Source organism: Lolium rigidum, chromosome 6 (assembly GCF_022539505.1).
Source record: "Lolium rigidum isolate FL_2022 chromosome 6, APGP_CSIRO_Lrig_0.1, whole genome shotgun sequence".
NCBI lineage: Eukaryota > Viridiplantae > Streptophyta > Magnoliopsida > Poales > Poaceae > Lolium > Lolium rigidum.
In genome coordinates this window covers 158,362,500-158,375,635 of record NC_061513.1, presented here as the reverse complement: position 1 = coordinate 158,375,635, position 13,136 = coordinate 158,362,500, and the positions used below count along the sequence as shown (strand labels likewise).

Below are 13,136 nucleotides of genomic sequence, written 5' to 3'. Positions count from 1 at the left end.
AGTTCAAGGTAGTGCTGGCGAATAGGCTAGGCGCCAGGGGTAAAGAATACCGCCGGCGAATACAATAAAGTGCCGGGGATAACATCACGTTACCGCTGGCGAAACGGAAGGTGCCGGCGGTAACCACTTACCACCGGCGAGGTGATCGCCGGCGAATGCGAAGGCGCCGGCGGTAGGCCTTTATGGTGCGCCAGCGGTAAGCTTATTTCTAGTAGTGCATATCTCTCCTTAGATCTGAGGGATCGACATAGGGATTGCCCAAATCGTCGAAGGCCTCTGATGTTTCCTCTTGATCCTCAATGGCATAAATCTGATGATATTTTGTACTCAGATCTATGTTGGGTTTGGTGACATCATCGTTGAGTTTGATGAAGACCTTTCCCACTGTGATAGATTTGTCGATGAAGTCGTAACTGTCGACATCGCTTGAGTCATCGCTTATATATGAGTCCGCAGATGACTCAAACGACATGTCGCCGAAGATCTTGGCGAGTTTCTCTCTTGCTCTGGTGCTGACGTAACGTGTTTCCGAAGTTTCTTCTTCTCCTGACTCGGTTGACGATGTATAGCTTGAAAAATCGGAATCGACCGCCGACGATCCCGACGAAATCGGAATTTCGACACGATACGATCCTTCCTTCTCGACGCGAAAGTGAAACCTTCCGAACGTCATCTCCATGGGCTCCGCCGGATACGCATATGCATCCAAACGGGAGGGTGGGTGAGGAACAAAATCGACAGGACCAGCAGCGATCTGTTTACCTCGATCCATTGCGTTGCTTGCGGTTGACGATGTCGAAGATCTTGAACGTGCCATCGAGATCAGATCCTTACGCCTCTAGTTCCCACAGACGGCGCCAATTGACAAGGTATCAACTTGTCAATGCCTATGGATTATAGGCTAGGGTTTAGTTAGAAGTAGAGGGCAAGTAGATCTCGAAGGTTTCAGCCGAAAAGTACTCGACGATTATGAAAACTAGGGTTTGTGAACAATGATTCGATGATCTCCTCGTCCCTCGACTCCCCCTTTATATAGGAGGCGGAGCCAAGGGTTTCGTTTTGTACAAGTTACAGAGTCCGGGACGGTTTCTAACTCATCCCGCCAGATTACAAATAACACTTCCTATTACAACTCTAACTTTCCTTAATATATCTTGGGCTCCCGAATCTTCTTATTCTTCGGGTAGTGGGCCTTCAGTAAACCCCAGGTACTATCTTCGGCAGGCCCATTTGGGATGCCTATGTCAGCCCTTCCTCGTCGATGCGTGGTGGACGGCGGCCGGATCTCCCCTCCTCGACGCATGGCGGACCGACATGCGCGGATGGGATGGGCGGCGACGGCCTGCGCTGCGCCCCCTTCTCCTGTCGGATCTCCCCTGGTGGACTGGCTGGCGCGGGGGGTGGGCGGCGGCGGCCTGCGCTGCGGTCTCCCTCCTCCTGTCGGATCTCCGCAGCACTCCGGCAGGGGCTCGTGGTGGGCAGCAGCCAGGCCCATGGCCTGCGCCAATCCCCCCGCCTCTCGTCGGTGAGTGGAGGCGATCTCGGGCTTCACCCGCGACACGAGGTCGCCCGGGGTAGCAGCCTTGGGTACGACGGTGGAGGTGGCCCTCTTCTTCGCTGGAGAGGGTCGGCCTGCGGTTGGTGGTGGTGGATCTATCGATCTATCCTGAGATGGAGAAGCATGGAAGCCGGCGACGGTGTCGCCAGTGGAGGGTTGGAGTGGCCAGCCCGGGATGGTCGCCGACATAGGGGTCCGACCTGGATAAATGCGGTGGTCCTAGGGTCTCTCTTGCGTGAAGAGGAAGACCTATCAGAGGCCTGGACTCATGATCTGGCCGGAGTGTTGAGTTCCGGAAAGCTCCGCCGGCGAATGTAACAGTGTTTTTTGCCTGGAGTTTGCTGAATCGGTGCTATTCGGTAGTGCGCACCCATGCTTTCATTCCGACAGATTGGTTCTGGAGGGAGCGGCGCGAAGCTCTTTTTCTGTACGTGTTGACATCAAGTGACTATGGATCCATGATGAAAGTCGGAAGAAGAGAAGTTCATGAAGGCCGGAGGGGGGGGGGGACTAGGTAAGGGAGGTTCAAGTCTCCGCGGTGTTGAGGGACTTGCTTGGTGTTCCGGGCTTCACAGCAGCGGTATGAAAGTGGGGGCGACAACACATGTGAAGTTCAGAGTCCTACCTGTCAGGGTGAAAACCCAAGGTCTGGCCTAAAATGGTTGTGCCTCGCAATAACCTTGTTGGAGTCATTGTTTTGAGAGCGGGGACTATCTTCAGGGTGAAAACCTAAGATCGTTGATCGGGCAACGACGGTGTTAGAGCACTGTTCCCTTCTTGGAGACGTCGTTTTTGGAGAGTCTGTATTTCAGGTGTTGTCTTCGCGGTGGATGTATTGCTGTTGTTAGGCCCGAGATACTGTAGCGGGACTTTTGTTTCTTAGTTTTCTTTTCCTTTTTTAGCTGTGTGCATCCATAGTTCCATTAGGGTAGTGCGTTGTTGCAGAGGCTGAGTGTAATTGGTATCCTTTTTATATTAATATATTCCCTTTATTGAAAAAAGCGTGTGCGACCGGAGCAGAGGGCATGCGGATCTTTGTTGAACTTTATGTGCATGTTAATGTTCATCTGACAAAGGAAAAACAGAATGGATTTGCTTCCCTGGGAATCGAGTTTGGATTGCTGGAGAACGGAATAACAGAAGAAACATGGCCCAACTTTAATGAAGCTCAAATAACCTACAAGATCGCACTAGCACTATCCACAACATGATGGCACTCGACCACACTCAAGGTATGTGCTCCTGCCATCCACAAACTAGCACTACTCTCCTTCCCATCCCTTCGATTCTGTCTTTGACCGCATGAAGCAGCATGCACCACTCGGGGCAGTCCCTTCTTCATTCTTTGTTCCTTGCGCGATGTTATGTGCAGCGGTAGAAGTAGAACTTAGTCGAACCCACTGAACTGCCTTCAAATTAACCCCCCATCAGCCAGCCTTGTTATAGCAACCTACTCGAACCTGGTCATAGGGTAATAGTCCTCGTATGTGCACCTCCTCCTGGACGACATCAGCCTCCCCAGCTTCCGTTTGCAGAGCTCGAACCTCGCCGGCCTGTCGTCGACGTTCTGCACGGTCGCTGCTCTGCCAGGCATCCCCAGCTGCCGCTCTAGCTCCGCGAACTCCTCGGCTCGCCGGATCACGCGGTCGTAGCACATGTACCGCCCGCCGGCCGCGTTGTTGTCCATGGCCTCGTACGCCCGGAGGTGGGCCTCGGCGACGGTCTCAATGTTCGCCGTCGCCAGGACGCCTTCGGCTAGCATGGCTTGAGATCCTGCAGACGCGTAAAACGATGCACGTATGTCAGTTCACTGAGATGCTCAGGTTGTTCAGTGCTCCTACCGTTCCATGGTCAGGCCCGGACCTTTGAGGTACGCGATGGATGCGGTGGAGTTGCGACGGCGGAACCCCGGCCCGGTGACCAGGGCAGGGCAGACGGTGACGAGCTTGAGGTCGCTTCCCCGGGACGCCCTCCAGGCCGCCTTCTCCGCTGCCGTCTTGCCATATGCGAACCACAACTGAAAAGGATTCATACCAACATCATTTCAATGTCATATTTTCAAGTTTGCATCTAGATTTCATATGTGAACTGATCACCCACCTTATTGTCGCGGCAGAAGGTCTCGTCGCTCCAGCAGTTCTCGTCGATGATGCTAGGACCCCGTGTGTCATGAGGGTGGTTTTCCCTCCACACGCATGCTAGCAGCGACGAGGTGAACACGCACTTCCTGACGGACTCCGTCCTCACGCACGCTTCGATCACCCGCTCCGCCGCTTGGGCTTCCAAGGCCGCCATATGTTTCTGGTAGGAGCAAGCACGAAAATGAAAAGCTTAAGTTCGTTTTGTTTCTAAGTTCTAACACAACTTTTGTTTCAGTCATATGCGTGGTAAATCTGATGTTGTTCCGTGGGCAACAGGGCAAGTGAATTAATATCTCTGAATATTTTTTTTGCAGGAAATATCTCTGAATTTGGTGGCTGAGTTGACGGGCACCTATTTTGGCTTCAGCGATTAGATAGTAGATAGGTTAAGACCAGACTAAACTGATAGCACGTACCTAAACGTACTGTCCTGAAATTTCAAAATGTCAACTGTCCTGAAATTTCAAAATGTCAACTGTACGGCTGAGTTGAGGGCATCTATTTTGGCTTCAACGATTAGATCGCAGATAGGTTAAGACCACGTGCCTATTTTGACACGTCATGAATAAGGTGTACTTTTCAGTTTCCAGAAGAAGCGTTACTAACTTTTTGCACCTAGTGCTTTACCTATCCTTCCTAAAACAAAAAAATGTGTACTTCGATTTCTTTTTCATGTCAAAAATAAAAATAAAATGCTAAGGAACACCACGCCGGCCAACGATTCTATGATGAACTATGACCACGTATAGTGTCTCCACGACGCAAGGTGAAGTGGATTTTCTTTTGTTCCTCATACCTAATCTTCGTTGCAGGCATTAGTACCGACAACGACCCATCTATGCTGCCCTCGATGGTTTCAAGAAAGGTCAAACTCATTGTTCAGTGGATCAGTTTAGTTGTTACTTTCTGATGTAACCACGTTGTACCGAGACTAGGTCACACAATCTCTTCCAACCTCCACCTACCATTTAGTAAGGGCATGTACAATGATGATAAGTCAACTGTATGTAAGAGGTAGTTATAGGTGATTTTGGTGATGTGGAGGAAAGAAAATGATGATAGAGAAGGAGGCTGTCTGTAAAGTTCCAAACAGGTCTGTAAACTTTTTATAGACAGCTTACAGATATCATTTTTATTGTTGTATGAAGGGTGTCTATATTTATACTCACATATAGCTATGGCTAAAATAGACAATTTACAGACAGACTATTGCATACACTGTCTATATCATTATCTATAGATGATAGGAGTAGTACTACAGACACCATCCGTCTAAACCAATGTACAATGGTGATGACTCAGCTGTCTGTAAGGGGTAGTTATAGGTGATTTTGGTGATATGAAGGAAAAAGAATGAGGAGAGAAAGGAAGACTGTCTGTAAAGTTATAGAGAGTCTGCAAGCTTCTTACAGACGGCTTACAGACAACATTTTTGTTGTTGTATGAAGGGTGTCTATAACTTATACTCACACATGGTTATGGCTAAAAATAGATAGCTTACAGACAGATCACTGTAGACACTGTCTATACTACTATCTATATATGATATAGAGTGTTATTACAGACACCATCTATCTAGACCATTGTACATGCCCTAAGAGTGTAAGACCGGAATCTATTGACGTTTAGCTACATACTTGGGTCACATACAACGTGCATTCTTCTAGACTTTCATCCACCACTACGTCTTGGTCTTGTCTATCTCGAATTTCTTTCGTCCCATCTATTTTCTTGAAACAAGTTTCATCCTATCTTTTTTTAAACAAGTTTTGTCCTGTCTATTTAACTAATACTAGTATTTAACGCTTATTTAGAAATTCTTTGACTATTCAAAACTTCACGGTCATATGTGCAAGTGCAAGCTTGTGAAGCACATGTTCATTCTCTTTCATTTGTATAAAAACCAACTAAATATAAAAAAATACATGGTATTGCTCTTGCGAGCTTCGATTTTTTATCGAGCTGGTGAGAGATGGTGTGTTCCACTCACCGTGTAGCCAGACATGCCCCCTGGATCCACAAAAGCCGAGGTGTGGAACACGCCAGTGCAGCCGTCGAATGCCCGGTCCAAGCTTTCGGGTTCCATCATGTTAGCCATCACCGTCCACACCCCATCCCTGTCGTCCTTGCCGAACATCTCCATTTCCCTTAGCTTGTCAAGGTCCTCTGCAAATAAAATAGAGCCACATACAAGTCAAATTTATGGTAGCAAAGCTTGTTCCTAGAGATTATGGAACATTCTTATTTCGCCATCCTAGTTTCTTAGTTGTCCTAACCAAGTAAACATTGCACCATTTCTAACACGCGGCAGTACATGTGGGACTTGGGTCGCACCGGTTTGGCCTGGCCCAAGCCCATCATGCTTTGGGCAGTAGCTAAACCGGGAATTATTTCACAGTTGGCAAGTCATAATAATTTTTCCAAATGTACAAAAGTAACGCTATTGAGTGGCGCGTCACATTTTTTAAGTCAATCTTATGTCAGATGAAGCCGCTGCACCTTTGTTCAGCCAATCGAAGCAGAGTTGACCAATTACACTGGCTTCTCATAGTTAACATGTGCTTTATGTGAGCCTGCTTTAATATTTAGAGAAAATAACACACAATTTGATCATAAAAGAATGAAACGTTCTCAAAGTGGATACAATTATGCCCGCAAGTAACGGCATTAGAGCACATCTACTACCAATCATGATGTATATGCTGTAGTAGTCCAGGGAATTTCCATCATCACGTCAAAAACAAATACATCGCGGCCGTGGAAAATACAGTATATTTAGTACTAAGCAGTGTGACTGATTATTTTTGTTTGACGTGAGTTTGACTAATTTTTGTTTGGTAGACCTGTTCATCACCAACCAGACGAATCAAACGATGGATCAAGAAAAGAATATCGATTGGGTTCCAACTTCGAAGAAACCGATGGACCGGCTGTGGAAGGTGCAAAACGGAAGGCAGGGGAAATTTTGTGGAAAACACCATAATGCATGAACCGGTCGACTCTGATCTTGCCAAAGACGTCGAAATTATCAAACCGGAACACAGCCAGAGAACTAACAACCGGTGGAGCGAGACGACTATAACAACACCGAAGATTATCACCTGGTCAATGTTCAACGTTCAGCAGATAGAAATGCGTGGTTACCTACACGAGTTAATTAGTGGGTTTTATCATCTTCCATCGCTTCCTCGTCTCTTTAGCAGTTTTCTTCCGGTACGTAGTAGCCTGGAGGTAAGTTAGTTGGACTTGTAGTTGTGTACTAGGGATGTAGAATCACCCGGTCGGTGGAAAAGGAAGGCTGAAAGCTACTAACGTCAGGGCTAACCTTTCTATGCTACCTAACCGTCGTCCAAAGTGCAAACAAATCCAGGCAACGTGGATTATTTGACTTGCAACTGCAATTCGTTATTCCGAATGTAAACGAAATGAGGTGGAACCGTGCACCGTAGCTACTTTTAGCGATGATGCGATGCAGAAGACCACACCCAGTGCATTGTTGGTAGGTGGCACGGTGACATCGCCTAGATGTGGACAGAGACTCAGAGAGTACGGTATATATTGTCTGATATACTAGAGGACATTGATGTCTACATCTGTGTACTACTAGCCGCAATTTCATAATTCGTTTATGGATCCTGCAGTCCATAAACCCTGATAGATGCAACAGGGTAGATGCAATATGGGTAGACGCACAATCAGTGATATGGAGTTATGGACGCAAGAATATGGATAGATGAACTCGCATCTCGCATGTAACTAACTATGTTCTGCGTCGACTGGGAGCCTGGATCCACATGCCAGAGTCCGAAAAAACCAAAACAACCACGAGAAACGGACGGCTAAGAGAAAAAGCAGCTAGCTAGCAATGGCCGGTCAGCCGGGAAGGCTCAACTCAAGGATGACTAACGGACTCACCTTGTGTCTCGAGGGCGAGGCGCACGGTGTAGCCGTGGCGGAGGAGTCGCTCGACGACGGCGAACCCGACGAACGATATGCCGCCGGTCACGCACACGGTGCGGCCGCCGGCGCCGCCCTCCAGCCCGCCGACCGCGCGCTTGAGGGCCCTCGCGTCGCCGGTGGGCCGCCAGCCGGGCGCGACCCCGTGGAACAGCGCGGAGCGCATCTCCGCCAACTCGGCCTGTATGCTGTGCGTGCTCCGCAGGACGCCCATGCCGGCCGCGTGCGGCTCGATCTGGCGCTGCCTCTGCGTGCGGCAGCGGAGGTCTCTCGAGCTATGCCTGGTATGTGGTATGGGAGACAGGTTTGAGAGTGTCTTCTGTGGGCTGGCTGCGTTCCGCGAGACGTGTGTAATTATAGGAGCGCAGCAGCTCGGCATTTGTTTTTTTTTTTTTTAGATAAAAGGCATGGACTGCCCGACTTTAAATTAACTAGATTTAAATGTGCGCCTTGGCGCACGATCCCGTGAAGGTCGTGTTGTTGTTCATTTTATGGAAATACGATAAGTAGTTTTGTATATCATTGGGAAGCTGATACAAAATGCTCACGTAGAACCACACAGTAACATAGTCAGATAGAAATTGGTGCTGGTTAAGCTAGTGCTAATATTGTTCTACAGGTGCGGAGAATTTCTTACGAAAGTGAGTTTGTAGAGCAGCCACACCTATACAAAAGAGGGTATAGACAGAAGATACGATCAGTAAACCATGGAGGTAAACCATGGAGGTAGGAACCGAAAGCATCATTTTAGCTTGGTTCTATAGCACAGTGCGCGGAGGGGGCAGCAGTGTCCGCCAAGGCGATGAACCCTATCTGTTAGCTTGGCGAAACAGCAAAGGAAGCACGCTGATTACCAGTGGACGCCGGGATAGTACAAAACACCTAGATAGTGATAAGTTTTCCACCTGGTACCCGCGAGATAAGCTCGTAACAGGAACCATCGACGAATATAGGCCATATCATGAAGTACCTGCCTAGGTAGAGATAAGGAGAAAGAACCAAAAATTAGGTAGCATAAGATATTAGATTATACTTTATGTACATACTTTGTTCACAAGAATGGTCACATTACCTTATAGTTCACAGAGGTGGTATTACTTCCCTAGGAAAAGTGCCTTACGGGACCGATAGTGTAGCCCTGATCGTTCTTTCAGTGAATTTGCACGCTCATAGAACGCAGAAGACCAAAAATGCTCCTCCTCGAACTTGCGCTTGTACTTTACCATGTCAGCAAAGTTGGTGTCATGTATTACTATGAGGCCTGCATCTTTCAGATAGGTTAACGCAGTAAGACACGTGGACTCCTTAGCCTCGTTCTTGAATGTTGTCCATTCTCCATAAAACTCCCGTCTTTTCAAGAGTGGATTTTCTCTGTGCGGTGGCACATCCATGGTAACCGATGCAGTTATGTCTTCATCACCTAAGGATGTAAAAGTATATCCATAGATTGATACACCAAGTTTCTTTGCTGCCTTTTTTAGCACATGTTTGCTGCTAATTGTGATTGTGGCACAGGGAATTGATAGCTTGCATGCATGTATAAGAAGATGAAATATAAATCAGCCGTGTAGTTATAGAAAGCAAGCACTTATGAGAGTGACCAGATAAACCATAGAAGACCAAAACAGTATGGTTACACACAGTGGAACTAACCTGGGGAAGACCCTTTACTATCAATTCACTGTCTTCTAAAAAGTTGGGCGCAGTGGAGGCTAGCGGGGTGGAGGGGTGAGGCGGTAGCGTGGTGATGGACAACGATGTGGCGTTGGTGGGCGACGATGAAGACATGATCGAACAAGAGTAATACGATAAAAAGGTGTTAGAAGCTATGGTTCTACCGGGTATAGGACCGAGGTTGTAGGGGAAAGAGGACATTTTGTGCGGAAGCGGTCATCATCGGTGGCGGTCGGGCCTCATCGTGCGCGAGGAGGGAGGTGACGCATGGAGAGGAGACGGCTAGTGTTTAGGGTTCCGACTCCTTTGCTTATTATTTAATTTTGCACGTAAGTTTACAGCTATTTATATAATATGAAAATAAGATAATGTGGGCTAAGCCCTTAACTGAACTTGCCCGTTGGACCTCTTCTGGGTACAAGTGACCCCGGGCATGACAGCGCACATTTAAATTTCTGCGTTGCTGTTATTTTGTTTGGTTCATCCTAAGTTCTTCGTACCAACTTTTTTTCCTAAAACTTAAGAAATCGTATTGTCATTTTCTCAAATGCTTTTCCTAATATCTATGGATACAACAAACTACCCACCTATAATTGATGTACTTGTAACTTGTAAGCATCATTGATTTGTATAAATGCCAATGTAGCATATTTCAGCTTATTCAAGTGTATGACAAAACAATCATCCACGCGCAATACAACCGCTCATCAAAAGCTAGTGTACATTAACCAGGGTTGAACAATCACCATCGGAAGTACAGTAGAAAAAACATAGGCAAGCCAAGTCTTTTTTAATAGACATAGATATGTTTTCATGACATGGACGCTGCAGCGGTAGACCAGGAATTTACAAAGTCGTTTTCCTGACAGAAGCATGGAACGTAGCATGGAGGACATATTTACAGTACTAATAATAAGAGCAGAGGAGTGCTGAACCAAGGATTGACACAGCTCTCTTTGCTGGACAGACGTAGAACAGGAGGAAGCAAACTGCATAGGTAACTAACTGGGAACCGAACGAACCAAAAGCAGGCACGTAGAGCTGATGAAACCGAAGAGTAGCGGCAGCATTCAGCTGGGGTGCACAAGAGAACTGCTGCACCAGGTAACTGGTTCATAGGACATAACCACTACAAAAGGAGGGACATAATCCTTAAGCCCCATATAGACAAACATTGGTGACGATGCAGGTACGGACAGCCCCCGTCACCTAGAGGCAGTACGTCTGAAAATGAAGCCATGTACCAATAAGCGGTAAATTCCAAGATGTAGCAGACAGATGGTAAACAACACAAATTAATGTACAGGTAGTTATCTTAGGGAACAATAATGTTTCATACATTTACACAATTCAGTAATCTAGCATGTTATAAAGTGGACATCAAAGCTATCTATGCACAACCATTTAGATTCTCCTATATGGTCAAGGCAGTGCATAACAAAGAAGCTAGATGGTAATCTACCACGTTATAAAGTGCAGATCAAAACTATCTGTACACAGCCATTTTATGTTATCCTATATGATGAAGCTAATGCATGATGAAGAAGGTAGACATTACTTGACTGTAAGTGGACATATGTTTACAGTAGTCTGACAACATCCTAGTAACTGTACTCTGACAATTAAAAGTACAGCTCAATGTCCGCCAAATTAAGCAGTGACAAACTGGAAGTGATAGCCAAGAAGCAAAACAACAAACCTAAATAAGAATATGTATTTGTGCTGTCAATAGATGGTACACACAAAATATGCAGATAATTAACCAGAAATCTAATAGCATAGTCGCTGATGAATCATCGAAAGAAGTCGGAGAGAGTAAGGGATTGAAGGAAATCAACCAAAGAAGTAGATGCAGAGCAATTCTAAGGGTTATACCTGTTTACAGATTAGGCCTTCTTCTTCTTGCCTAGTCCATCCGCTGGACCTCGTGGCTGCTTACGTCTACAGCAATGGCAAAAAAATTCTACTCAACATAGGTCAAGAAAACTCTTGAGATGTGTAAATACAATGTCTTAGTTCACATGAAAATTGCATGTTGATATATAAAATCGTTATTTCTTTGAAGCATCTGATTGCTTTCTCACTTTATTATGGTAAGGGATTAAGCCTGTTTAACCTGAAAACTCATTACGTAGGCCTGTATACATAGTTGTTTCATATATAACAGAGCTGTGGTCAGCAAATTTAAGAGTTTACGATAGACAAGTTACTGTTATAGAAACGGAGATTGAAGGATTAAGATCTGAACTCATGCATACTCTCTATGCATCCGAGATTCAGGTGACCCAGAACCATACTCTAAGCCTCACTGTCAGAGTTACAGTGTAGATTAGTTTATGATATACATATTTTAGTATTAGACAGATATAGCCTGTCAGGATATCCTAAGCATAGGATTTATCTTTTCTGCGAGTTGTTCTTACATCCTATCAAAGACTGAGATGACGAGGATCAAAGGGTATCAACGTGTTTTTACCAATACTATTTATTTGGATTATCTGTAGTTCTGTTTCTGGAGAAAAATAATGCGTCGTTGTATTCTGCTGGTTGATCCGAAGAAGGTACAATAGTTTGTGTAAGATGTATCCTTTTTGCTCAAATTTAATGTTTGGGAATACGTCGAGCTTTTCTTCCTTTCTGGTTCTGTTGTTTGTAATGTTAAAAGGAACTTACATCATCATCTAGGGAGATCAGATTTGTGAGAATAAGCGAGATTTCAAATGAAGTTATCTTCAAACAGATACCAGCATTTTTTTTTTTTTGGATATCAGTAAAACCCATAACTATGTGGACACTGTGTTGCTCTTTTCCAAGTTTGAGTCTTTGCTTATATTTATTTGAATATTTGTTCCATCAACTTGTTCATTCAGATGCATGTTTTTTTAGATTATGCATAAAATCTGAAGTCTAAAAAGATAACACATTATAATACTATACGGGCATATGCATTGTTATTGGCTGATCTTTTTCTCTTAAAAGCTCGCTCATGTCCTGTTGGACATCATCTATGCAATCTTTTGATGCATTCTCTGTACTTGACACTAACCAGAAAATCATTATTTAGTAGTATTTACTGTACAAAATCACGACCCTTCAATAGAAGCAATTCTAAAACAAGAGAAGATGTGAGGTACCAATGTAAGAAATATAAGTGCGAACAAAAATACCGAATGTAGCTGAGGCAATGTAGACAAAACTAAAACCAAGAGCCTCAGAAAGTAACCACACGATCACAAGGCACTCTCTGTCTATAACTAATGAATGAACATTAGAAGGTATAGTGAATGAAAGACAAACTTGATTGTTGTTTTGTCGGTGGAAGAAGTAGCGGATTGAGCAGGCGGAGAATCTGGTTTATCAAGCACAGGCAGACCAAGCTGACATGTAGGAAAGAGAACGTAAGGAATTAGAAACCTAATAGGAAAACATGAAGATAAATCGGTAAAATATACATAACCCCACCTCTTCAGAAGGAGGAGGCAGATTCTGCACGGTTTCCAGGGGCTGTTCAGCTACAGATTCCAGGAACAGGGCCCTCTTGACCTGTGACGCAGTCTGTTTTTTGGCAACACTGCAGAGAGCACATGTGGATATTAGCCAACCAACTGAAGGAACATGCACGCAACTGAAGTAACACATTAAATTTGTGAACACACCTAGGTTCAGGAGGTTTCGTGACCGACGGTGGTGTGTGCACTTGTATTTCAGAGCCACCCTATTTATATAACACAACATAAGAAGGTGGATATGGCTAAACACGAAAATATAAGCAGTGAAGAGAAACGAAGGAATATAAGCAATGTGAG

At 45.3% G+C, this 13,136-nt stretch overlaps 1 protein-coding gene and 1 long non-coding RNA gene across 2 annotated transcripts; both read right to left on the bottom strand.

The window, feature by feature from the left end:
- Positions 1 to 2,855: 2,855 nt before the first annotated feature.
- On the bottom strand, positions 2,856 to 7,870 carry LOC124667510 (cinnamoyl-CoA reductase-like SNL6). The gene is made up of 5 exons (XM_047204780.1): positions 7,615 to 7,870; positions 5,690 to 5,865; positions 3,659 to 3,859; positions 3,422 to 3,575; positions 2,856 to 3,331 (listed from the first exon to the last, which is right to left on the bottom strand). The coding sequence occupies exons 1-5, from the start codon at positions 7,868 to 7,870 to the stop codon at positions 3,009 to 3,011; spliced, it is 1,110 nt and encodes a 369-aa protein (XP_047060736.1). The 3' UTR covers positions 2,856 to 3,008.
- Positions 7,871 to 11,220: 3,350 nt separating this feature from the next.
- On the bottom strand, positions 11,221 to 12,894 carry LOC124665924. Its single transcript, XR_006990749.1, has 3 exons — positions 12,793 to 12,894; positions 12,628 to 12,707; positions 11,221 to 11,271 (listed from the first exon to the last, which is right to left on the bottom strand). It is a non-coding gene; the product is annotated as an uncharacterized LOC124665924 (long non-coding RNA).
- Between the last annotated feature and the right edge of the window lie 242 nt (positions 12,895 to 13,136).

Excerpts from the sequence above, each read along its gene's own strand:
- LOC124667510 (XM_047204780.1), bottom strand. The coding sequence starts at position 7,870 with ATGGGCGTCCTGCGGAGCACGCACAGCATACAGGCCGAGTTGGCGGAG. Across the intron at positions 5,866-7,614 it reads CCTCGCCCTCGAGACACAAG|AGGACCTTGACAAGCTAAGG; the intron begins GTGAGTCCGTTA and ends TTTTATTTGCAG. Across the intron at positions 3,860-5,689 it reads GGGGCATGTCTGGCTACACG|AAACATATGGCGGCCTTGGA; the intron begins GTGAGTGGAACA and ends TGCTCCTACCAG.